Consider the following 25210-nt stretch of genomic DNA (forward strand, 5'->3'; position numbering starts at 1 on the left):
AAGTAAAAGTGGCAAGTGCATGGTTGAGGAACTATTAGCTTAGAGGCCATAGAAGGGAGATCTTCTGATGTGATGACATCTTTGACAGTGCATAAGATGATGACCTGGAGTTTGTCGGTGGTATCATAGCCTAGGGGTTGATAAGAGGAGGTATCCAAGAGCTGTTGGTAGGCCTCCGCAGGGTAGAAATCAGTCTGCCAGACCACAATACAATCACCCTTGTCTGCAGGTTTGATGACTGATCCTGGTACTCCAGTTCCTCATAAGCAATGACCCAAGCATGGAAATAGCAATAAATTGACTTGCGTCACATACTTTGCTATATAATTGGATAATTGAGATGAGAAAATAAAATGGAAGATTTAAATTGCTTCCAACCACTTATCTTAATATGGTTACTATCAGTGTTGAAATGGGAAGATACTCCTGTTCCTAATATGAACTCCTGGAACATGTAATCAATTCAGGTAACAAAAAAGTTGCATTTTATTAATTTACATTTAAATTCAAACACAAAACTGTATAAGAATCAACTTGAGATACTGTATCAGCCAAATTCATTATTCTACAATTAGTTTAGCTTACAAGGTATGCAGTGGAAAAAGTATTGAAAATTTATTGACAATAACATTCAGTAAACAATTCACATACAAAAGTTTAAAAGCAATCTGTGGCATTTGAAGCTTACAATATTCTTACAGAGTCATAATAAGAAACTTCAACCAAAGGGAACCCCATTTAACAAAAAGTAAATCCCTGCCTCCACAAATAAATCTATTAAAAATATCTTCTAAATTTGAAGATCAATAATTAATGTTATTCTTCCACAGTTTACTTGTATCAAATGACCAACAGGAATAGTCAAAACAAGTTTCCAACTTAGTGCAACATTTAAATGATCTGAAGGCAAGGAACTGATTCATGACCTGTGCCCTGCCAGCATATAAATGAATGATGAATAATTTTGCACACAATATTTCAGTTTCTATACATGCAAAAGGACACTATTTAAGATGGGCATAATCTTCATTTGCAAATTACAACTTCAACATTTAATCAAGGTTTTGTTTACAATTTTGCTTTACCAGAGACTATGGTTTAAGAAATTGAATACACAAATAACAAAATGGGAGAGATACTGACTTCAGAATGTTTTTCTCCAATTAGCTTTTGACTGCATTTCAAATAACAAGGCCAAATTTAATCAAGGAAATATTAACTACAAATATGGAAACCATGCCATTAAATACTTAATGCCAGCATTGAATAAGCATACAAATATCATATTAGACATTCATCTAATATTATGAAACACTAGCCTTTATAATTTCATTTGACATATTCTACAATATGTAGTCAAAGCTTCTTCCAAAAAAAAGCATGCTCCATGGATAAGCCTGCAAGTTACAAAATCATTCTGGAAACAAAATATAGAAATTGTCAAGATGGTCACATGCTTTAAGTTTAATGTATTTCTTATTCTTGGTTCCACTTGGGAGAACATAAGTCAATGTATTAACAACAGTAGGCACAGCATGGTGCCAATGAGTTACCACAAGTATGGCATTTAATGCTGCATCTATACATATATCTTTGGGCTTGGCTTAATATTGAAATAAAACCTTTCATGAAGGGTATACAATATCGATAATTTACTGTGAAATTATTGGTTACAAATACCACATAATGTAATCAGCTTCAATGTTCCCATAACCCCATCACATTCTTTTTAGATACTTAAATTTCAGAAGTCTTTCTCCACTAGGTACAACATGAGAGTTGTGGAGATACTCTTTACATTAACTTTAATGTTAATACATAGAAGATACAATAAATGTCTGTTTTAGTCAAATAATCCTTTCTTCAAAATATGAGACAGTCAGCATTAGAAAGGGTAGAACACAATACAATGGTTGTCAAGAATTTTTGAGTAGTGCTTCTGTTTCTAAGCATTTCAAACCTCTTTTTGTCTTGCATATAGTACAAAAAGAAAAAGATCCTAGAGATCTTAAGGATAACTTAATACATTGCATTTTAAGTTCTTAAAGCACAATGAACTTTTATATAAGCATATCAAAATGGCAAAGACAAACTCTGAAAGAGCAAATGGTGACATTCTGTTCATTGGAAATAATATATAGTTGCTCAAGATGCATTGTAAAAGCTCTGACATCAAGGTAAATGCCAGGTCAATAATGATGGTCTTTTTGACTAAAAAGAGGCAGAACAAATAACTAACTAGTCAAGAGGATTTATACCTCTCTATACCGGAGGAGTGGGCCAATGGTAAATCCCCCAGTCAAATTCAACTAACAACGCCACCAATCACATCAGAACTCCTCCATTAGTTTTACTTTTTTTACTTTTGTTTATACAATGTATTAAAACGAAAAATTTGATGCACCTTTCAAGAACCAAGGAGTATGTTTTCCTCTCATCGGAGTAGATGTCATCATGCACCCTACAATATATTTTGTTCATTGGTCAACACAGGCAAATATTTGCAAAGGCCCATCTTTGTGTTCAAATAAAATTTTACTATTTTGGAATTGCGAGATTAGCACAGACCTAGGTCATGAAATAACTAAATTTAATATACAAATAAATCTTGGGTTATTTTTGAATGCTGCATTTACAGATGGTACACACTGCACTTTAGTTGGAGTTTTAGTAGGTTCAGCATCAAAGGGTCATCATATCCAGGGTTCATTGCAAAACTACCATTGCTCCCAACTAAAGTCATCCCCTCTACCAAACACTAGGAAAAAGCCCAAAATGGTGAGAAAGATTACTGCATTGCCTGCCAGCACGAGTCCACAGGCTCCCCACTGGATCTGAAATATGAAACACAGGACAGCAATCTCAACATAATAGGTTTTTAAAAAATTGAACATTACCTGTACCCTACTGCAGCAAGCACATTCAAATAAACGTTCCACTACAAATTAGCTATCTGCAAAGTTGTTATTCATTGCTGGCTTAGCTCTGATCTGTTCATGCTCTTGCTCTCCATAATGAAGAAAATTATCCCCAATGAAGCCTACAATTTGAAGTAACTATAGAAGTATGTAAATGGGTATTTTTTAACTATACTTCAGATGACAATCAATGGGTCAATGAAGTAATTAACTTTTACTTCAACATATTGATTGGATTACATAGCAATTCAAAAAGTAGTAACATTTATGTTTATGTTTCCTCTTTAACTTGAGGTGCATCATTTTCAGAACTATTTTTATTATATTTTTGGTGATACATTTCATAAACCTTGAGATAAATTTTCATTTTGAACATAAAGGTACAGGGACTGATGACTGGAAATAAATCTACTGTTGGTTTAAATGAGATTTATATCAGTGGTATGGAATTTATTGGAGAAAATCCTAAGGGATCATCTTCGGATCATTTGGAAACACAGAGGTTGATCAAAGATAGTCAGTGTGGCTTTATGCAGGATAATTTGATCAATTTCTTTTAAAGGGAAGCAACCAAGAAGATTGACAAAGGCAGGGTGATACAAAATTATTTATATGGACTTTAGTGGTAACGCAGGTGGATAGGTTGGCGAAGAAGGCATATGGCACACTTGCTTTCACAGGTTGGAGCTTAGAAAATAAAAGGTGGAGGTTATGTTGCAATTTTACCAAACACTGGCTGGGCCATACTTGTCCAGTTTTGCACTGAACAACTTTAGTTTATGGGAGAGATTGGACAGCCCTACTTTTTTTGCCCTGGAGCAAAGGCCAAAGGATACTTTGACCAAGGTGCATAAGATTTTAACAAGTATAAATAAGGTACATAGTCAGAATCTCTTTTCCAGGCTAGGGCTATCAAGAACAATGGGACATAGGTTTAATATAACAGAAAGGAGCTTTAAAGGTGATTTGAGGGGAAAGTGTTAAAATCTCATGAAAAGTGTTTGGGGGAGGGCAACCTAAGGGAAGGAGGGGGTAGGCATAGCAACTGGGTCCTCTGGCACTGAGTCTGGGACAGTGGCTCAGAAGAGAAGAGATTTGAAGAGGACTGCAATAGTGATCGGAGATTGCATAGCTAAAGGAAAAAAGATGAGATTCTGTGGATGCGATAGAGACACCTAGATGGTATGTTGCCTCCCAGGTGCCAGGGTCAGGGGTGTCTTCGATCAGGTCTAAAGGGGGAGGTGAGCAGCCAGAAGTCTTCATACATATTGGCACCAATAACATAGGGTGGAAACTGAGGAGGTCCTGAACAGAGATTTTAGGGAGCTAAAATGCGTAACCTCCAGGGTAGTAACCTCTGGAATGCTGCCTGTGCCACATGCCAGTGAGGGTAAGAATATGAGCATCTGGCAGATGAGTATATAGCTGTGGAACTGGTGCAGGCAGCGGGCGTTTAGATTACTGGATCATTGGGATCGCTTTGGAAGGTATGACTTTTACAAAAGGGACAAGTTACACCTGAACCTGAGGGAGACCAATATCATCGCGGTCAGGTTTGCTAGGGCTGATGATGGGGTAGTAGGTTTACAAACACACTGCTGCATTGCTAGCAAGGAAAGGCTGACAATAGGACAAAATTGCAGTCAATATGAGTTGCAAAGTAAAAAGGAGACAAAATCAAAAAGAGTGATGAATGCAGGACTGAAGGTGTTACATATGACTGCACGGAGTATATAGAATAAGGAATATGAACATAGCACAGTTGCAGATCGGCATGTATGACGTTGTGGGCATCACTGAATAGTGGCTGAAAGAAGATTATAGCTGGGAGCTTAACATCCAAGCATACATTTTGTATCAAAAGAAGGCAGGTAGGCAGAGGTGGTGGGATGGTTCTGCTGGTAAAAAAATGAAATCAAATCATTAGAAAGAGGTGACACAGGAATGGAAGCTGTAGAATCATTGCATGTCAAGCTAAGCAGCAGCAAGGTAAAAAGACCCAGATGGAAGTTACATACAGATCTCAGAACAGTAGCTAAGTTGTGGCCGACAAATTACAACGAGAGAAAGAAAATGCATGTCAAAAGGGCAATGTTATGATAGTCATGGGGGGGGGAGGGAGGGTCCATGTGCAGGAGGATTATAAAAATCAGGTTGGTGCTAGATCCCAAGATAGCTCTTTAGAAAACTTGTGATTGAGCACACGAGGGAATTAGCTATTCTAGATTGGCCGTTGTGCAATGAACTGGAATTAATTAAAGAGCTTAAGGTAAAGGGACAGTGATCATTATAAGATGAATTCATCCCGCAATTAGAGGAGAGGCTAAAGTCAAATGTATTAGTATTACTGTGGAGTAAAGGGAATTACAGTAGCATGAGAGAGGACTGGCCAAAATTAGCAGGGATGACAGCAGAGCATCATGGCTGACAAGAAAAGTCAAAGCCAAAGAGAGGGCATATAATACAGCAAAAATTAGTGGAAAGTGAGAGGATTAGTAAGCTTTTTAAAACCAACAGAAGACAAGTTAAAAAATCATTACGGAAAAGATGGGCTATGAAGGTAAGGTAGCCAATAATATTAAAGAAAATACAAAAAGTTTCTTCAGATATACAAAGTGTAAAAGAGAGGCAAAAGTAGATATTAGACCACTGCAAAATGATGTTGGAGAGGTAGTAATAGGGGACAAGAAAATGGCAGACAAACTAATTATGTATGTTGCATTTATTTTTCACTGTAGAAGACACTGGCTGTATGCCAGAAGTTCGAGCGTCAGGGGGCAGAAGTGAGCGAAGTTGCCATCGCTAGGATGAAGGTGCCTGGGAAACTGAAAGGTCTGAAGATAAGTAAGTCACCTGGACCAGATGGTCTACACCCCAGGAAGTTCGAAGTAGGTTCACAAAAATGATTCCGGGATAGAAAGGCTCATCATATGAGGAGCATTTGATGGCTCTGGGCCTGTACTCACTGGAATTCAGAAAAATGAGGGAGGATCTCATTAAAACCAGTCAAATGTTGGAAGACCTCTATAGAGTGGATGTGGAAAAGATGTTTCCTATAGCTTGGGAAATCTAAGATCAGAAAACATGGCCTCAGATTAGAGGAACATCCATTTAGAACTGAAATGAGTAGGAATTTCTTTAGCTAGACAGTGATAGATCCATTGAATTCATTTCCACAGCTGAATGTGGAGGCTAAGTCATTGGGTATATTTAAGGCAGAGGTAGGCTCTTGATTTGTCAGAGCATGAAAGGATACAGCAGTAGGCAGGAGATTAGGGCTGAGACGGAAATGGATCAGCCATGATGAAATGGAAGAGCAGACTCGATGGGTCAAATGGCCTAATTCTGCTCCTATATCTTATGGTCTAGAAACCTGATGCCAGATACATTGGTGGAGTCAAATACAATCATTATTTTTAAGATACTTTTAGACAGGCACTTAAAAAGGCAGGGAATAGGATACAGGCCTAATGTGGAGAAAAGGGATTAGTGTAGATGGACCAAAAGTTAGCATAAATGTGATAGACCAAAGGACCAATTTCAGTGCTGTGTAACTGTATGAAAGAATTAGTAACCCCATCTTTGCAATTTCCCCACCTTCAGCCATGCTGTTATGTGAATGGTATGAAGAGAAGGGCAAAATAGAAGAATTTAAAAAATTGGATTTTAAAAGGTCATTTGTCTTGAAGCTTTAATTGTTTTGTAATCTACAAATGCTGTCTGATATCATGTCCCAAACTTGATAATAATTTGAAATTTTCAGTATATATTCTATTAAATTAACTGGTACACTAATCAAATATCAAATACACATCTTAGTAACACAAGATTATTGTATTATACCCATATTAAGTGAGCACATTGGAAACTGTAGCACATGAATGTAAATCTCAAACATGCAGTATTTGACAATGTATTCAACATTTATAAGCTGTTCTGCTTCAATCTGGATTCCCTGGTCTATTACTGTATTTTATTTTACATAAATGTCAATCGCCTCAATAACATTAACCATAATGACTGTCTGCTCTTATATGTACAGAAATATGACCCAGTGCTCCCTGAATTGCAAGATTACTTATAGATCTTTTTGTCCATCTACACTAATCCCATTTGTCCACATTAGGCCTGTATCCCACTCCCTGCTTTTTTTAAGCACCTTTCTAAAAGAATCTTAAACATAATGATTGTATCTGACTCCACCACCTTATCTGGCAATAGTGAAAGAGCAATTTATTTGGATGTCATTACTTGGGAAGATCCAGTCACTATCAAAAGAACTGTTTTCCTCAGTCATAAATTCCATCTCCCTCTCTGGACACCATTTCCAATTAAACTAGATTGTTTGTAACCTTCCTATCATATTTCACCATGTTTAGCGAATGACTACTGAGCTGTAGCATCATTAAGACCATCTAATTCCACCTCATTAATAATACAAGAACCTGTCTACCTTTAAACATTGCCCTTATCCCTTTATTTCACTGCATACTTGGTTGATTTTATTTTATTTAGAGAGACTGTGCACAGTAGATCCTCCTAGCCATGCTGTCCCAGCAACCCGACAACCCCGATTAACCTTAACCTAATTCCGGGACAATTTACAATGACCAATTGAAGTACCCGGTACACCTTTGGACTGAGAGAGGAAACCGGAGGCACCTGGGTAAAATCCACGCATTCCACGGGAAGGATGTACAGGGACTCCTTACAGAAGCATGCTGAAATTGAGCTATAAACTCTGGAATGCCCCAAGCTGTAACAGTATCACGCTAGCCCCTATGCTACCGTGGTGGCTGGACATATTTCCACCCTACAGCACAAATATCCTATTTTTGACAAGCAGAAAATTACAAATAGATAATAAGCTAGAATGACAACACAGTTTTCAGTCAGGTTTAGGAAGGACTTACCACTGAAACTCGAGCAAGTATTATTGGGAGCCCAAAGGCAGAAACAACAATCCCTGTGGTGAAAAAATATGCAAGTTCACGACAGGCACTGCTTGCTGCATCGGTGTCATCACCCAATCTTCGTGCAATAAAGGTCGGGATAGGTGACAGGAAGTAAAATATCAGCACAAACAAGGGCCAGTAAATGCTGCAGTGGAGTTAAAAATGAAAATGAAAAATAATTAAAGTAAGAAGATTTAAACCTTTATAAATTCTACTGACAAAAGGGCTTGCATATGCCTCTAACTGAAACCAGGTTAACGTTTCATAAAACGCTCTCACTTATACTTTTAAGTCTCTTAAAAGAGGGAACTTAAATTAGTAGCCAAAATATAATAGAGCTGAAAAGCAGTAAGAAATTTAAACAAATTTGATGTTTGAGATCTTCAAATCATAGCAAATGGGCAACTGAGAGAAAGCTTGAACACCAAAATATATTAACAAGGAGTGATTACATTGCATTCTTGAATTGGTTATTACTCAAAGTCAAAGAACACTCAGTGGCCATTTTATTAGGTACTTCCTTAAGCTAATAAAGTGGCCACTGAATTATGCTTGCGGTCTTCTGCTGCAAAATCCATCCACTTCAAGGTTCAACTAGTTTTACATTCAGAGGTGCTCTTCTGCACACTACTGTAACGCGTGGTTATTTGAGTTACTGTCGCCTTCTTGTCAACTTGAACCAGCTTGGTCATTCTCCTCTGACCTCTCTTATTAACAAGGGATGTTCACCCACTGAACTGATAAGTCACTGGATGTTTTTTGTTTCTCACACCACTCTCTGTTAACTTTAGAGACCGTTGTCCATTAAAATCCTAGGAGATCAGCAGTTTCTGAGATACTCAAATCACCCCAACAATCATCCCACTGTCAAAGTCACTTAGATCACACTTCTCCCCTGTCCTGATATTAGGTCTGAACATCTGAACTTCTTGACCATGTTTCCATTCTTTTGTGCATTCAGTTGCTGCCATATAGTTGGCTAATTAGATAGTTACGTTAACAAGCAGATGTACAGGCGTACCTCATAAAGTGGCCACTGAGTGCAAACTTATCAAAGTACGTATACAGTATGTTGCCATATACTACCTTGAGATTCACTTTCTCACAGGTACTAACAGGAAAATAGGGAAACACTAAGATTATACACTAGAAAAACTAAAACATAAAAACTGATAAACAACCAACGTGCAAAAGAAGATTGTTCAAAACAAGGTAATACTGAAACACGATTTGTGGAGTCATTGAAAGCGAGGCTGTAAGTTGTGAAATTAGTTCAGAGTTGTGATGAGTCTTCAACAGTTCAGAAGTCTGATAGTTATAGGGTAACCACCACTACTTTATTATTTCCAGTCAATCACTTTATGTACAGACACGCCTGTGCTGGCATCACTTTATGGACATACAATCAATGTATATAAGCTTAGATTTATTGTGCTTTTTTATAATTGCGTTCTTTATCTTACTGTGTTTCTTTTGTGCTACATCAGATCCAAAATAACAATTATTTCATTCTCATGTACATTTATGTACTGGAAACGACATCGAACAATCTTGACGACATTAAACCATTCTTGATGCGTAATCCAAGGCTCCTGTTCCTCCAGCCCGACGGTAGTAGCATGGTGGAGGTTGCTGATGATGGATGTTGCTTTCTTACAATAACGGTCCATGTAAATGTGCTCAAAAGTGGGAAGGGCTTTGCTTGTGATACACTGGGCTGCATCCACCACTTTCTGTAGACCTTTCTACTGCCAACTTCAGCATACTTTGATCCTCATTCTTTTCAAATACTGATTCTTTAATGGCACAGGTCTTTGTGCTTGCACTGTGCAAATATTCTCTTAATTACATTTAAAAGAAATGCAGTTAAATGATCAAACTGGAATAAATGGTAAGGTAAAGAAGACTATGTAGGAACAAGAAACAAGGAAGAATTGTTGGGTGAACGACTATTTCTGCTGTGCTGCAGATCATGACCTTTCCTGGAGGTTTTCCAATTGCTTGCTTGGTGGCTGGAGGGTGCCGATGCTTTTTGCTGAAGTAATTGGGGGAGGGAGAGGATCGATGCTGTGTGCGTGGGAGGAGGAGTAGGGGGGCTTTGGGGTTCTAATGTTTTTACTGTCACTTATTCTTTGGGATACTCTGTTTTCATGGATGTCTGCAAAGAACAAGATTTTCAGGTTGCATATTGTATACATTCTCTGATATTAAATGGAACTGTTGAAAACATTGGAGCAAAACATCAATTTGTTTGAACTAGAGGCACAATAGAAAGTAACAAATAAGGGGACATAGTTAAGTGTGGAATAGATATAAGATTGTGTATAAGAATTTGATTGGTCGAAAAGAGGCAACTGACATCAGATCTGCACCTTGTCTCCTACTCCAGGCCTAGCTTTTCCCAAGCACCTACAAAACTGCAAAACCTGCCGTTGAACTGGAACACCTTCTAATAATGTGTTCACACCATCAAATTCTGTCCTTTCCAATACTTTGCCCTTTTCCCAGTTCTGCTGGATCCACTAAATTTCACATATAAAGAATTGCATGTACTTTCCAATTCCAGGACCACCACTAGATTTCTCTTACCATTTTACCATTCTCTTACCATAAAAGGTTCACCCTTTTAGCAGGTCTTAAGCCATGTCAGACCATCAGGATCCAGACTGCATTTCCAAAATAACAAAATCACCACCAATGCTAATAAACTCATGACACAATACTACTCAGCAGAACATTATCCTTGGTCCAAAACTTACTATAATAAGTTGGCTGGAAGTGTATTAAGTTATAAAACCTGTATTTTTGTATAACAAGATTAAAATGTAGTTTTTTATTCCCGATTGGCTACTTCTGAAGCTAGGAATTACTAGCATCTACCCATTTCCAAATTTCACTCATTAACTAAATGACTTTAAAACATGTCTACTTACAACAATTAGACTATGGGCTTAACCAAGAAAGTTCATGTTCAAGATAAACAAATTGTGGTTCTACAGATATGTTCTGGGCTATATAACATATTGCTCTTGAGATAACACATCATTCTATTTTGAAACAAGGACAAATTCAGTAAAATATATTTTTCAGTTTTGCACTTTTTTTTAAACTCCAATGCTGCTCCTTTCCAGAAGATGATGGTACAATTTAACTAATTATCACTGTTTCTTAACACATCAATCAAGTACAAAATCTTCACGTGTGTGCTCTGAATAGTTTCAAGTCCATGAATGATCTCAGCTAGATTATCACACTTCTGCACGATTTATTGAACAGTAATCAGGACTCCTAATGGTTCCGCCTGCTGTTCTACACAAATATGAAAGCAAAACGCTGAAGAGAGGTAGCTAATTACCACTGAATGTAACTTCTGACTCATTAAACAGTCTTGTAGAGGGAACAAGCAACATCCACAGAATTAAAAGGAACATTATTTTCTGGTAAGAGTTTAACTGAAAAAAGTCAGAATCTTACCCGTATTGTTCAAGGGCACATCCCAACATGAGGAAAGTCAGGCCTATGGCACCACTGAAGGATAAACCAACTAGAGCTGCAAGTAAAATGGAGAGGGCAAGTTATCCAAATATGTATCTTATCCAGCATTTACAAACTATTTACATAATGTGGATATTAGACAATCTCAGTGTTTTCACGTGACAAGTTTCATTAAAAGTTGTTCACGATGATTACTGAATCTTCTCCCAACTTGAACTTCTCTTCTATTACACATTACACATGTAATGAATGCCACAATGCATTGCATTTCTCACAATTCCTCATCAATCTCTACCTTTCAAGTGAACAGGAAATAATTTATCACACCCTGCTCCAACTCTTTTCCCCCTCAATCTTAAAACTGCAGAATTAAATATGTTAAAGTATTTGTGTTGAAATATATGCATACTTTTGAACACAAACTAACTTTAAAACTTACTAGTGGCTGACACTCAAGTCTTGGTACTTTCAGATAAAATTGATTAACAATCTTGAATTTTAAAAAAGTCATTAGCAATGATGACCACAAATCTGCCATCCTTACTGGTCTGGCCTAACTGCAGTTCGTGACAAACCAATATGATTGACACTTAACACACATCAAAGTTGCGTTCACCAGCATCTTTGATGTGTGTTGCTTGAATTTCCAGCATCTGCAGAATTCCTGTTGATTGACACTTAAAAAGCTCTCTGAAACCTATCAATAAATATATTGAAATTCTGAGATTTATAGATTGGACTGTAGTTCATATTGGCTTCTTTCAATTCTATGTTTTTTACATGTTCTCGCCATTCTTTTTTGTATATTGGGGGCTTGGGGTTGGGTGATCTGTTAGTTTTTGTGCGAGAGAGGGGTTGAACGTGTTAGCAGTTTGTGAATTTTTGTTTCTTTACCTTTTTGTAAAGAGGAGATTGACACCTTTCTTTCAACTACTTGTATGGTTTTTGTATTCTATGGCTATCTGGAGAAGACAAATTTCAGAGCTGTATTCTGCATACATTGATAATAAAATGAACCTTTTAAATACGAGGGGTGATTGATAAGTTTGTGGCCTAAGGTAGAAGGAGTCAATTTTAGAAAACCTAGCACATTTATTTTTCCTAAATTTACACACTTAGTCCAGCGGTCATGAAGCATACAGATCCCTTCTTTGTAGAAGTCGGTGTCTTGTGGCCTAAAGTAGGAGATGAGGAGAAACTTCAGACTTTCTGCATTTTCACTCAAAGAATTAAACTGCACATGCATGCAACGAGAGCTGTATAACTCATCTCCTTTTACCTTAGGCCACGAACTTATCAATCACCCCTGCTGTGGGCCACTTCTACAAAGAAGGGATCCATATGCTCCACGACCGTTGGACTAAGTGTATACAAGTAGGAGGGGACTATGTTGAAAAATAAATGTGCTAGGCAATCTAAAATCGACTCCTCCTATCTTAGGCCACGACCTTATCAATCACCCCTCGTATATCAATAAATCACCAAGTTCCAGTACAATTACGGATGGAAAATAAGTGCTGGCCTTGCAAATGATACCCAAATTCTGGAAGATGTATAAAAATAAACATCATCAAGATTCAGCATGTGCACTACACAGACAATGGCTACATTATGATAGATAGATAGATAGATAGATAGATAGACAGACAGATATACTTTATTGATCCCAGGGGAAATTGGGTTTCGTTACAGTTGCACCAACCAAGAATAAAGTAAGGAGTATGGCTGTTCAGGTGTTGGAGGTTTGCCCTTACGATTTCACAAGTAATTACCCAAAGATTTAAGAAATGGAATAAAACTTGCTGTTACAAAATGGGGGGAAAATAACAATTGAAAAACTATTTTTTGTTCCATCTCAGTTCAATTGACTCATGCAAGTGAGACAATTTCACATAACAAGAATATTGTGATATGGATAATTTTTTTAAAAACATCTCTTTATTGCTTTTACAGAATGAAAATACATTAGATCATCCATAGGTTTGAAAGTACAACAAATTTAAAGACAAAATAAAGTACATAACAAATCAAAAGAAAAAAAACACAAAAAAGCAAACACCTCGCCATTAAAAAAAGCAGTCAATTCAGTTCGTTACTTTCATCATCCTGAATATTGTTCTCCAGAAACTTATAGAAAATGTCCCAAATTTCCCAACATTTGCCAAGTTTGCTTCTGTGATGTAGCTTATCTTTTCTAGAGCAAGATAAGAAGTCATTCCTTTCAGCCATTGTGAGAGCCCACGGGTTGTTGGTTTCTTCCATGAATAGGCTATTCAGCGTTTGGCTTCCAAAATACAAATATTAAGCAGAGACCTTACATTTTTGGAGGTTACAAAGTCCTTTGGATAAATATTCAGAATACATAATTTAGGATCAAGGGACACCTTCTTTCCAATAATCTGACTAATCAAATCCAGTACCTTCTTCCAGAAGCAGATTATCTGGGGGCACTCCCACATACAATGGAACAGAGACCCCTTTTGGTGATTACATTTATTGCGTGCGTCTGGAATGTTGGGGTTAAAGTGATGCAACCTGAGTGGAGTAATGTACTGTCTGGTTATCCATTTCGTATTGTAGTAATTTAGAATGAGTGTTCACTGATTGAGTTTAAACTAAGGAACAAGCTCCTGACCACTCTCTTTCTAACAGGTTCTCATGCAAATCAGGTCTCCATGCTTGTAGCATGTTGTTCGATGACTCTTTGCATTTACTTGCAAACAAACTGTATAATACAGACACATGTCCCCTAGCTTCAGATAATTTCAGAGTGATGGCTTCTAGTGCTATGGATAATTTTCTAGGAATGCAAACATCCCATAATGTGAGGGGTACTATTTAACATTTTTCAAAGTATTGCGGATTTACTTAACATACAATGTGCTCCTGCATTAACTGTAGAAACAGTGTTCCAGTTTGAATTATAAAAGCATGCTTTTAATAAAAGAAACAGAATAATTTTTTGGATACACATGATGTGCTCTTCTTTTCAATGAAGAGAACAGCATACCCATTCCTCCACCACAGATTGTTACAGGAACTCTATGAATCCTCAGTGTGAAATCCATCATGTTGCTTGTACAGTCACTGCTCATTTGTCATTACAGATCTCTAATTTGATAACTGTATTTCTTCTACATTTCATTAGTCTAATTCCTCCAGACCTCTCAAGCCTTGGGCATCCTGTATGGTACTGATTAATATTTGTTTTCAACAAATTGCATGCTTCCATCAATCTGAGCTTTTCCTTCTCTAGAATAGTAACATCAAGATCAAAAATGGTGACAAACCCTTTCCCACCTCAATCCTCTCACATTAACTTATCACCAAACTTTGAGTTTGGTCCAGTGAAAACATTCAGGCTCAAGCGAGAAATTGCAGAACCAAGCCCACTTTACAACTTGAGAATTCTCCTAGTGAATATTTTAGTATGCTTTGGTGGAGGAGCTTGGAACATAAGTGGCAGTTTGGACAGCTCCTCAAACATCTTTGGTTATGAAGGGAGTCTTTAGCCAATCACATTTTCACTGCCCCTCTAACTGCATACCTTCATGTTCTTTTTCAGTAACACTTAAAAAATTTTGACCGCAGCAATCAAAATCTGCCAGAGGTGAAAATTCTATGAACCACTGGCTTCACACCCGAATAAGATAATTCTTATTTTAAGGTCGGACCACAAGAGGGAATAGCTTGTTATGTGCTATGCTTAGATCAAATATCTAGACCTAGATCTTTAGCCGACACTTTACTCCTCACTCCTTCCTCTCAAGTTAAATATATGCCCCCTTTGACACAGTGTCCAGAAAGGAATAATGTATCAGATGAAGTGTGACCAAGGTGCTGTATAGCTGATCTACATACATTTTTTAAACTTCAAAATCATCTGAAATAAAGGCCCGTATTTGATTAGTTTTCTTGTTTTGTTATTTATACCCAAGTGCTACCCCAAAAAAAAGGACAATTTCCAGGCCTTTGCCACTAATATTCAGATTTTCCATCACGGATCCAAAACTGGTTTCTCTCACCTATATATTCAAAAATTGGTTGAGTACATCTTTCAGGTGAGGCATGAAAACCAAAGGTTAGAATGCCTATCTGTTATACTTAGAGTCAAATTATGCTATTTGAAAAGCAGGGCATTTTCCTAGATCCTAACTCCAACTCCCACTAAATCGTATTTGGTATTTAACAGCCTAATTTGTACAAATGTTGGCTGCCATTTCAATGAAAATACAATGACATACAACCAGAGCTCAGTAAAGTATCTTATCTTAATGCAAGGGCTCTCATGAAATGCGACTAGCTTGAAACGTTAATCAAAGCCAGAGTTGTTCAGCATAGAAATGGGCCCTTTGGCCCACCTCGTCCATGCCAATCTTTTTGCTCATTACACTAATCACATTACGTCTCTATCTTTCTATGCCTCTCCTACTTAAGTATCTGTTTAAATGTCTCTTAAACATGGTAATTCTACTTGAATCCACCACCTCCACTGGCATTCGAGCTATTAACCACTATGCAAAAAACTTACCCTTCAAATTTCCTTTAAAGCTCTCTCTTGTTACAGTAAACCTATGCCCCCGATTTGATAATACACTCATTAGAAAAATATTTTAATTAGCTACCCTATGCCTCTCATAATCTTATAAACTTCTATCTGATCACCATTCAGCCTCCTTCGCTCTACATCTCCAAACTAAAGTCCTCCATTTCAGACAACATCTTGGTGAATTTCCACTGCACTTGCTCAACACAATCATATCCTTCCTTTGATGTGGTGACCAGAACTGCACACAATGCTCCAGTGTGAACTAACCTGTGCAACCTGATGAATATTTCAAGCATTTTCCATTCATAAGCTTTGTAACTCCAAAAGGAAACATGGTATGCTGAAACCCCACATGCAGCAAGATTTTCTTCTGCACTCTCCAACAGAGCAACTGATAGATCAAAGATATCAACCCCGAAGTTATACTGCTACACAACAGCTATTGAGTCAAGCAAAAATAAGGCCTAGTATTGTATTCATTTTGTAAAGCATTTTTTCTCTTGATACTATTCAAATTTATTTGTGTATAGCCCAACGTAAACTTCCCATGAACAGAATCAAAATGGATTTAAATACAATTTTTCAAATTATTTTTAAAATATTCCTTGGTAGTATTTAAGAAAACTACAAGTCTCGTCAGGGATGAGTTATAGTTTTATGAGTGACAGCAAAATCTTGGAGGGCAGGAACCATTTAAAAACTCAGTCTTGTCAGTAGTGAGTCTTCACTGAGCCAGTGTTAGTGGAGTGGGCATTTTTGGAGTGGGGCAGTGTTAGAGTGGTCCAACTTTGGCTCAACAGGCTCAACCAAGAACAGGCTTGAGGAAGCACAGTTGGAGGTTCTAAGTTTATTTTTTGTTCCACTTTGTCTATTAGTCCATAGCTAGTCTGCTGAGAATTGGTCCAGAGTTCCTTGAGTGAGATGAGAGAACTTTGGATTCCTGCTAACTACATCTGCATGAAGTGCACCGTGCTGTAGCTCCTTAGAGACTGCAGCATGATGACTTCTGGTTCATACAGAATGAGGTGGTGACAGGAGCTACAGGTAGGTAGTCATCCCTAAGTTGCAGGAGGCACGTACAGTTGCAAGAAAAATGTTTGTGAACGCTTTGCAATTACCTGTTTTTCTGCATTATTTGCTCAAAAAATGTGGTCTGATCTTCATCTAAGTCACATTACTAGACAAACTAAATCTGGCTGAACTGACAATTGTACGTTTCATGTCTTTATTGAACCATTGTTTAATCATTCAATGCAAACTGTCCAGGCTCTTGAGGCAGCAAAAGCAGCCCCAAACCAAGATGCCCTTCCACTGTACACAGTTGGGATGAGGTTTGGGTGCTGGTGTGCAGTGCCCTCTTGACTCCAAACACAGTGCTGTGCATTTCTAGCAAAACATTCAACTTTTGTCTTATACATCCACAGAACATTGTCCCAGAAGTGTTGTGAAACATCCACTTGGCCTTTTGCAAACCTGAAATGTGCAGCAATGATTTTTTTTTAAAGGGAGCAGTGGTTTCCTCAGTGGTGTTGCCTATGAACACCATTCTTGTTCAGTGTTTTTCTTATGGTGGGCACATAAACAGAGACTTTAGTAAGCAGGTCTTTCGCTGTTACTCTTGGGTTCTTTTGTGCTTCCTTCAGCATTGCATGTTGTGCAGTTGGTGGGATCTTTGCAGGATGCCCACTACTAGGGAGAGTTGCAACTGTACTGAATTTCCTCCATTTGTAGACAATTTCCCTTACTGTGGATTGATGAACACTCAGGTCTTTAGGAATGCTTTTGCAGCCTTTTTCAGCTTCATACATCTCTAAAATTCTTCTTCTAAGATCCTCTGAAAGTTGTTTTGATCAAGGCATGGTACACATAAACAGATCTTTCTTGTGATGAGCAAGCTCTGTCAGTAAACTGACTTTGTGTCATTTTTAATAGGGAAGGGCACTTCTACAACCCACACTGCCAATCTCATTTAAGACCATAAGGTATAAGAGCAGAAATAGGCCATTTGATCCATCGAGTCTGCTCTGCCATTCAATCATGAGCTGATCCAATTCTTCCAGTCATCCCTGCTCCCCTGCCTTCTCCCCATACCCTTTAATGCCCTGGCTAATCAATAACCTATCTATCTCTGTCTTGGCCTCCACAACCGCTCATGGTAACAATTTCCACAGATTTATCACCCTCTGACTAAAGTAATTTCTCTGCATCTCTGTTCTAAATGGACATCCTTCAATCCTGAAGTTGTGCCCTCTTGTCCTAGACTCCCCTACCATGGGAAATAACTTTGCTATATCTAATCTGTTCAGGCCTTTTAACATTTGGAATGTTTCTATGAGATACCCCTCATTTTCCTGAACTCCAGGGAATACAGCCCAAGAGCTGCTACACGTTCCTCATACGGTAACCCTTTCATTCCTGGAATCATTCTCATGAATCTTCTCTGAACCCTCTCCAATGTCAGTATATCCTTTCTAAAATAAGCAGCCCGATACTGCACATAATACTTCCAAGTGTAGTCTCATGAGTGCCTTATAGAGCCTCAATATCACATCCCTGCTCTTATATTCTATACCTCTAGAAATTAATGTCAACATTGCATTCACCTTCTGCACCACCGACTCAACCTGGAGGCTAACACCCAAGTCCCTTTGCAAATCTGAATTTTGAAATCTCTCCCCATCGAGATAATAGTCTGCCCATTTATTTCTTCCACCAAAGTGCATGACCATACACTTCCTAACACTGCATTTCATTTGCCACTTCTTTGCCTATTCCCCTAAACTATCTAAGTCTTTCTGCAGGCTCTCTGTTTCCTCAACACTACCCACTCCTCCACCTATCTTTGTATCATCGGCAAATTTAGCCACAAATCCATTAATCCCATAGTCCAAATCATTGACATACATCGTAAAAAGCAGCAGTCCTAACACCGACCCCTGTGGAACTCCACTGGTAACCAGCAGCCAGCCAGAACAGGATCACTTTATTCCCACTCTCTGTTTTCTGCCCATCAGCCAATGCTCCACCCATGCTAGTAACTCCCCTGTAATTCTATGGGCTCTTATCTTGCTGAGCAGCCTTATGTGCGGCACCTTGTCAAAGGCCTTCTGAAAATCCAAGTACACCACATCTACTCCATCTCCTTTGTCTACCCTCCTTGTCATTTCCTCAAAAAATTGCAGTAAGTTAGTCAGACAGGATTTCCCTTTCAGGAAACCAAGCTGGCTTTGGCCTATCTTGTCATGTGCCTCCAGGTACTCCCTAATCTCTTCCCTAACAATCAATTCCGTACAACTTCCCAACCACTGATGTCAGGCTAACAGGTCTATAGTTTCCTTTCTGCTGCCTCCCAACCTTCTTAAATAGCGGAGTTATATTTTCAATTTTCCAGTCATTTGGTACAATGCCAGAATCTACTGATTCTTGAGAGATCAATGTTCATGCCTCTGCAATCTCTCCATCTACTTCCTTCAGAACCGAGGGTGCATTCCATCAGGTCCAGGAGATTTATCCACCCTCAGACCATTAAGCTTCCTCAGCACCTTCTCAGTTGTAATTTTCACTGCACATACTTCACTTCCCTGACAGTCTTGAATGTCCAGTATACTGCAGATGTCTTCCATTGTGAAGACTGATGCAAAATACACATTCAGTTCTTCTGCCACCTCTGCATCTCTCATTACAATATCTCCAGCGTCTTTTTTTATTGGTCCTATATCTACACTCAACTCTCTTTTACCCTTTATATGCTTAAAAAGCTTTTAGTATCTTCTTTGATATCAGTCGCCAGCTTCCTTTCATAATTCATCTTTTCCTTCCTAATGACCTTTTTAGTTTCCTTCCGCAAATTTTTAAAAGCTTCCCAATCCTCTATCCTCCCACTAGCATTGGCGTCCTTGTAGGCTCTCTTTTTTGCTTTTACTTTGGCTCTGACTTCACTTGTCAGCCACGGAAGTGTCCTTCTTCTATTTGACATTTCTCCTTAATTGGAATATATCTGCTTGCACTTCCCTCATTTTTCACAGAAACTCCAGCCATTGCTGCTCTGCTGTCCTTCCTGCTAGTGTCCCTTTCCAGTCAACTTTGTCCAGTTTCCCTCTCATGCCATTGTATTTCCTTCATTCCACTTTAATACCGACACACTGGAAAATAGCTTCTCCTTCTCAAGTTTCAAAGCGAACTCAATCATACTGTGATCACTGTTTCCCCTAGGGAACCTTAACCTTAAGCTCTCTTATCACTTTCAGATCATTTCATTGATGGGAACACCTGACTCCAAATAGCTTTTGTAGAAGGCATTACCCCAGAGGTTCACATGCATTTTTGAATTAGACTGGAATTGTTTAAACGGTGTACTCAGCATTGATGAAAAGAAATATGATTGTTTGTGTGTTATTAGTTGAGGCAGATTGTGTTTGTCTATTATTGTGACTTAGATGAAGATCAGACCACATTTTATGAGCAATTAATACAACAAAAAAACAAGTAATTGCAGAGGGTTCAGAAACTTTTCCTTGCAATTGTACCTGGGTGACTGTCAGAAGAGGGCAAGGAAATAGACAGCCAGTGCAGCGTACCCCTCTGGCAGTTCTCCTCAGGAAGTATACTTCTTTGGATACTGATTGGGGGGGGGGGGATTGACCTATCAAGGAAAAGCCACAGTGAGCAGGTCACTGGTACTGAGTCTGTCTCAGTGGCTCAGAAGAGAAGGAGGGAAAAGAGGAATGCAGTAGTGATAGGGGTTTCCATCATTAGGGGAGCAGACAATAGATTCTGTGGATGTAATAAAGACATCCAGACGGTATTTTGTCCCCCAGGTGCCTGGGTCAGAAATGTCTAGGGTCACGTCTACAGCATTGTAAAGGGGAAAGAAGAACAGCCAGAAGACGTGGTACATATTGGAACCAACGACATACGTGGTACATATTGGAACCAATGACATACGTAGTACATATTGGAACCAATGACATATTCGGAAATGGTAGGAGGTCCTGAAGAGAGAAAAACATCCTCTGAGCTTTACAGTTTAATTTCTTCCACTGAGCCAATACTTAACCAACATCCTCTTGGCTCCTGTGTTACGCTACTGAATGTATTCCTAACATCTAGAAATCACCCACTAAATTTCGTTGATTAGCCTTCTCCATTATCTCCAGGAATTCAATCATTTCAGCCAAATGCAATTTGCTTTAAGAAATCTTAAATCTTTTGATTTAGCCACTCCATTTATTGCATCTGGCAAGTTATCAATAACATGTCCATCAAAATACTTGGACTGTCTGGCTCCCTCTAACGTCACTATTTGCCTGATAAACTATACACTATGGGCATTAATATCGTTCAATAAAAAATGAAAAGGTCAATACCTCACCACAATTTTTGTTCTTAAGAGCCATACTCAACCATTCAGAATATCAAAGAGAAACCGGACCCTGACATCCTATCTGACTCAAAGTTGAGTTTCCAATCCCAAACCAAATATATCACTCCCTACGTATAACAACTCTTATTTACACCTTAGGTGCTGAAACAACCAATCACAGCTTTGTCTCTTCTCAGTTTGACTATTCCAGTGAACTCCCAGTTGAAACCATTCTCCCGCCATACAAAAACTCAAATCAATTTAAAACACTGCTGCCCGTATGCCAACTCATACCAGCCTGCATTATCTTCACATTAGTTATCTGTTTTAAGAGCTGATCAACATCTCTGTAATTTTCTCCACTCAAAAAAAACTTCTAGCCTTGGAGTTCATCAACTTTATTAGTTTTTCATTGACAGCCTTCACTAGTTAAATCTCTCTATCTGAATCCCTGAATTAAAATCCAGTTCCTTTATCAAGCTTTTGGCCCAACACGTCTCCCTATGGGCCTCAGATATGGATTTGTGTAATGACATTTAGAAGCCACTTGAGAAATTGGCTCTACCAAAAATAAGTTACAGCTGAAGAGCTTGAGGAAGAACCCTCATCCACACTCAACACATGTTTTCTTAGCAATTGAGAAACTAATTGCTTATTTGAAACATTTTTTCTCACGGTAGTGAGTACCACACTTTATCCCTGTTAAATGAAAACCAAGCAAATCAAAATATAAAAACGAGGAAATCTGCAGATGCTGGAAATTCAAGCAACACACACAGAAAATGCTGGTGACCGCAGCAGGCCAGGCAGCATCTATAGGAAGTCGGCGTTTCGGACCGGGACCCTTCGTCAGGACAAATCAAAACATAAACTGAAGAAACTCAGTTGATCAGTCAACATCTGTAGAGGGAACTGTCCATTTTCCTCCCGATGTTGCCTCGCCCGCTGAGTTCCTCCAGCTGTTGTTTTTATTGCTCTAGATTCCAGCATCTGTAGTCTCTTCTGTCTAGCGTTTCAGACCATAAATAAGGAGGAAATGCTTCGGCTTGAAGATATTCAACAATCAGAATGACACTGAGTGGTATACAGCATTAGGGTTCCATCTCAGATACTAAGCCTGTTCCACTATGACCCTACACAAGGGAAGGAGGGAATACGCCCAACTCTCAGTTGCAGGACAGGAGGGTGGAATCGCTCCCGCTGTTATACTGTACAATTGGCACTCACTGTCAGGGCTCACGAGTGAAGAGCGGCACTTGGGAGGAGTTCCGCTGCTGACCAACAAGATCCAGCTTCCCAGGAGAAGCCGAGGTTTTTCGCTGTGAATATGACGGTAGTGTGATTTCCGACCGAGCGGGCACCGACCCCCGTCATCCGAGTGAGGCCTCTACTATAGCTGAGGCCTCACTAGGAAGACTCCAAACGCAGTTTCGTGGGCACTGTTGAGGCGCATCCTACCTTTGATCCCCGCCATCTTCCTGCCGATCCAGCTCTGCGTTGTCACCCTTCCCCTACCAACCGAAACCATCCAATCAGCGACGCTGCCACGGGTGCAGCTGGCCAACGCGTAGCATCCTTTTACCAATCAGCAAATACTGCAAACCATTTGACCAATAGGCACTCGCAACCTGCGAGGACTCACCACTTTTTACTGGAGGAGCGGAGGTCACCAATCCGCGATCCGTTCAGGCTGGGTAACCAATCATATGGAAGATCAGCCCGTCAGTCATCAGCGCACTATTTGGCTAAATCCAAGTGAATTTGTCCAACCACTTCCCTTCAGTGCCGTAGTGAGGGATTGAAAATAATTTGTAAATAAAAGTATTTTATAAATAAATAGTCCATATCAGCAGGAAGAGAAATTCCGCATTCAAAGAAAGGCATATTGTACAATAAGAAAGAGTTTAAATACGCAGAAATCCCGGAAATAAAATGCTAATTTTGTCGAAAAATTATCCTGAAATTATTGGATTGCCATGATTCAATTAATAATCTGGCTCGGGAACGGAGGGTGGGGAACCAAATGTAACGCTTCCAAGTTTTTTGATACACAAAAATAAATGACAATGGAAATAGTCATAGGAAATTACTGCAAAGAACCAGGCCCTTCGGCCCGTCCAGTCCATGCTGAAACCGTTTAAACTGCCTGTTCCCAAATGGTAATAACGATACGAACAAGCTTCAAGCCGAACTGAGACAAACCAAGTTCAGATACTACTGGCATTTCAAAAGGCAAATGGTTTGTTGACCTTGGTTAAAAGAGGATTTGTGCATAAAACTAAAGATTATTGGGAAATTGCATCAGAAGATATAACAATAAAGAGTTAACGTAAAATAATATATCCCTGTAAAATAATATATCCGCTTGAGATAATATAGCAGAAAAACTGATCCATCCCGGGGAGAAACCACAACATTAAAATAATATTAAATGAAGGAAACAACAGGAATTCTGCAGATGCTGGAAGTTCAAGCAACACACATCAAAGTTGCTGGTGAACGCAGCAGGCCGGGCAGCATCTGTAGGAAGAGGTGCAGTCGACGTTTCAGGCCGAGACCCTTCGTCAGGAATGAAGGAAGAAGCTAACAGCATTGCCAAGCCAAAAAAAAAAACCCAATAAACTTGAGGATTGGGCAGAGTTCAGGAATTAGCCAAAGAGGACTAAGGCTTTGATAAGAAAAGAGAAACAAACACAAAAATAACCTACTGAGCAACACAAGATATATTGTAGGACCTTTAACAGTTCTATAAAGAGGAAGCTTTAGAAATTAAATTGGGTGTGTCTCTTACAGAATATGACAGCATAAGTCACATTGGGGTAATAAGGAAATGGCAAAATAATAAATAAATGAATATTCTGAGTCTACCTTTATGTAAGGCAGAAAATCAGGAAATAATGAAGAACTACTGATTTAGGGTGAATAAGGGCTTCAAAGGAATTAGCATTAATTTTTTTAAAGTATTGAAATTATTATAAGTGAAGAGCAATAAATCCCCAGGCCCTAATGAGATGCACTCTACAGTTCTGAAGGATGTTGCTAACAAAAAAGTGGATTCACAAGTTGTCATGTTTCAAATTCCAAATTTTGAAATGGTTCCATAGATTGGAACATACTAAATGCAATCTTACTATTTAAAAAAAGGGGGTAAAAATAGAATTATAGACGAATTACTGTGATATTCCTGATAAAGCAATCATTTAGAATCTGCCATAAAATAAGAGGTAATCGTGAACTTGGGAAATAATGATCGGACTGAACAGACTCGATATGGATGGAAGGAAGGTTAATCAGGTTTGTCAAATCTCTTGTAACCATTTAAGATTGGAAAACGCTGAAAAGATAAGGGTAAGCCTACCGATATGTTGTATTTGTGTTTGCATAAATCCACACAGGTGATAAACTACCATTTAAGAGATTATTAAACAAAATTAGAACCATAGTATTAGAGATAATATAGTGACATGGCTGAGGATTGGTTAATGTGAAAGAAAAAAAGTCCCAATGAGACAATTTCAATAGAACATAGAAATATACAGCACATTACAGGCCCTTAGATCAACTATGGTGTGCCAAACATGTAACCTATTCTGGAAACTGCCTAGGATTTCCCTGCCGCATTGCCCTCTATTTTTCTAAGGTCCATGTACAGTATCTATCTAAGAGTCTCTTAAAAAACCCTATTGTATCCACCTCCACCACCATTACTGGCAGTGCATTCCACACACGCACAACCCTCTGAGTGAAAAACTTACCTCTGATATCCCCGCTATACCTACTTCCAAGCACCGTAAAACTATTCTCCCTTGTGTTAACCATTTCAGCCCTGGGAAAAAGCCTCTGGCTAGCCACACAGTCAATGCCCCTCATCATCTTATACACCTCTATCATGTCACCTCTCATCCTCTGTCCCTCCAAGGAGGAAAAGCCA

General features: G+C 38.7%; 1 protein-coding gene across 1 annotated transcript; it reads right to left on the reverse strand.

Moving 5' to 3' along the window:
• Positions 1–462: 462 nt before the first annotated feature.
• LOC140205961 (leptin receptor gene-related protein) lies at positions 463–22812 on the reverse strand. Its single transcript, XM_072273881.1, has 4 exons — positions 22738–22812; positions 11348–11423; positions 7832–8018; positions 463–2834 (listed from the first exon to the last, which is right to left on the reverse strand). The coding sequence occupies exons 1-4, from the start codon at positions 22805–22807 to the stop codon at positions 2718–2720; spliced, it is 450 nt and encodes a 149-aa protein (XP_072129982.1). The 5' UTR covers positions 22808–22812; the 3' UTR covers positions 463–2717.
• Between the last annotated feature and the right edge of the window lie 2398 nt (positions 22813–25210).

This window comes from Mobula birostris, chromosome 12 (genome assembly GCF_030028105.1).
Source record: "Mobula birostris isolate sMobBir1 chromosome 12, sMobBir1.hap1, whole genome shotgun sequence".
NCBI classification, from domain to species: domain Eukaryota; kingdom Metazoa; phylum Chordata; class Chondrichthyes; order Myliobatiformes; family Myliobatidae; genus Mobula; species Mobula birostris.

Excerpts from the sequence above, each read along its gene's own strand:
- LOC140205961 (XM_072273881.1), bottom strand. The coding sequence starts at position 22,807 with ATGGTTTCGGTTGGTAGGGGAAGGGTGACAACGCAGAGCTGGATCGGC. Across the intron at positions 11,424-22,737 it reads GAAGATGGCGGGGATCAAAG|CTCTAGTTGGTTTATCCTTC; the intron begins GTAGGATGCGCC and ends TTTTACTTGCAG. Across the intron at positions 2,835-7,831 it reads TACTTGCTCGAGTTTCAGTG|ATCCAGTGGGGAGCCTGTGG; the intron begins GTAAGTCCTTCC and ends TTCATATTTCAG.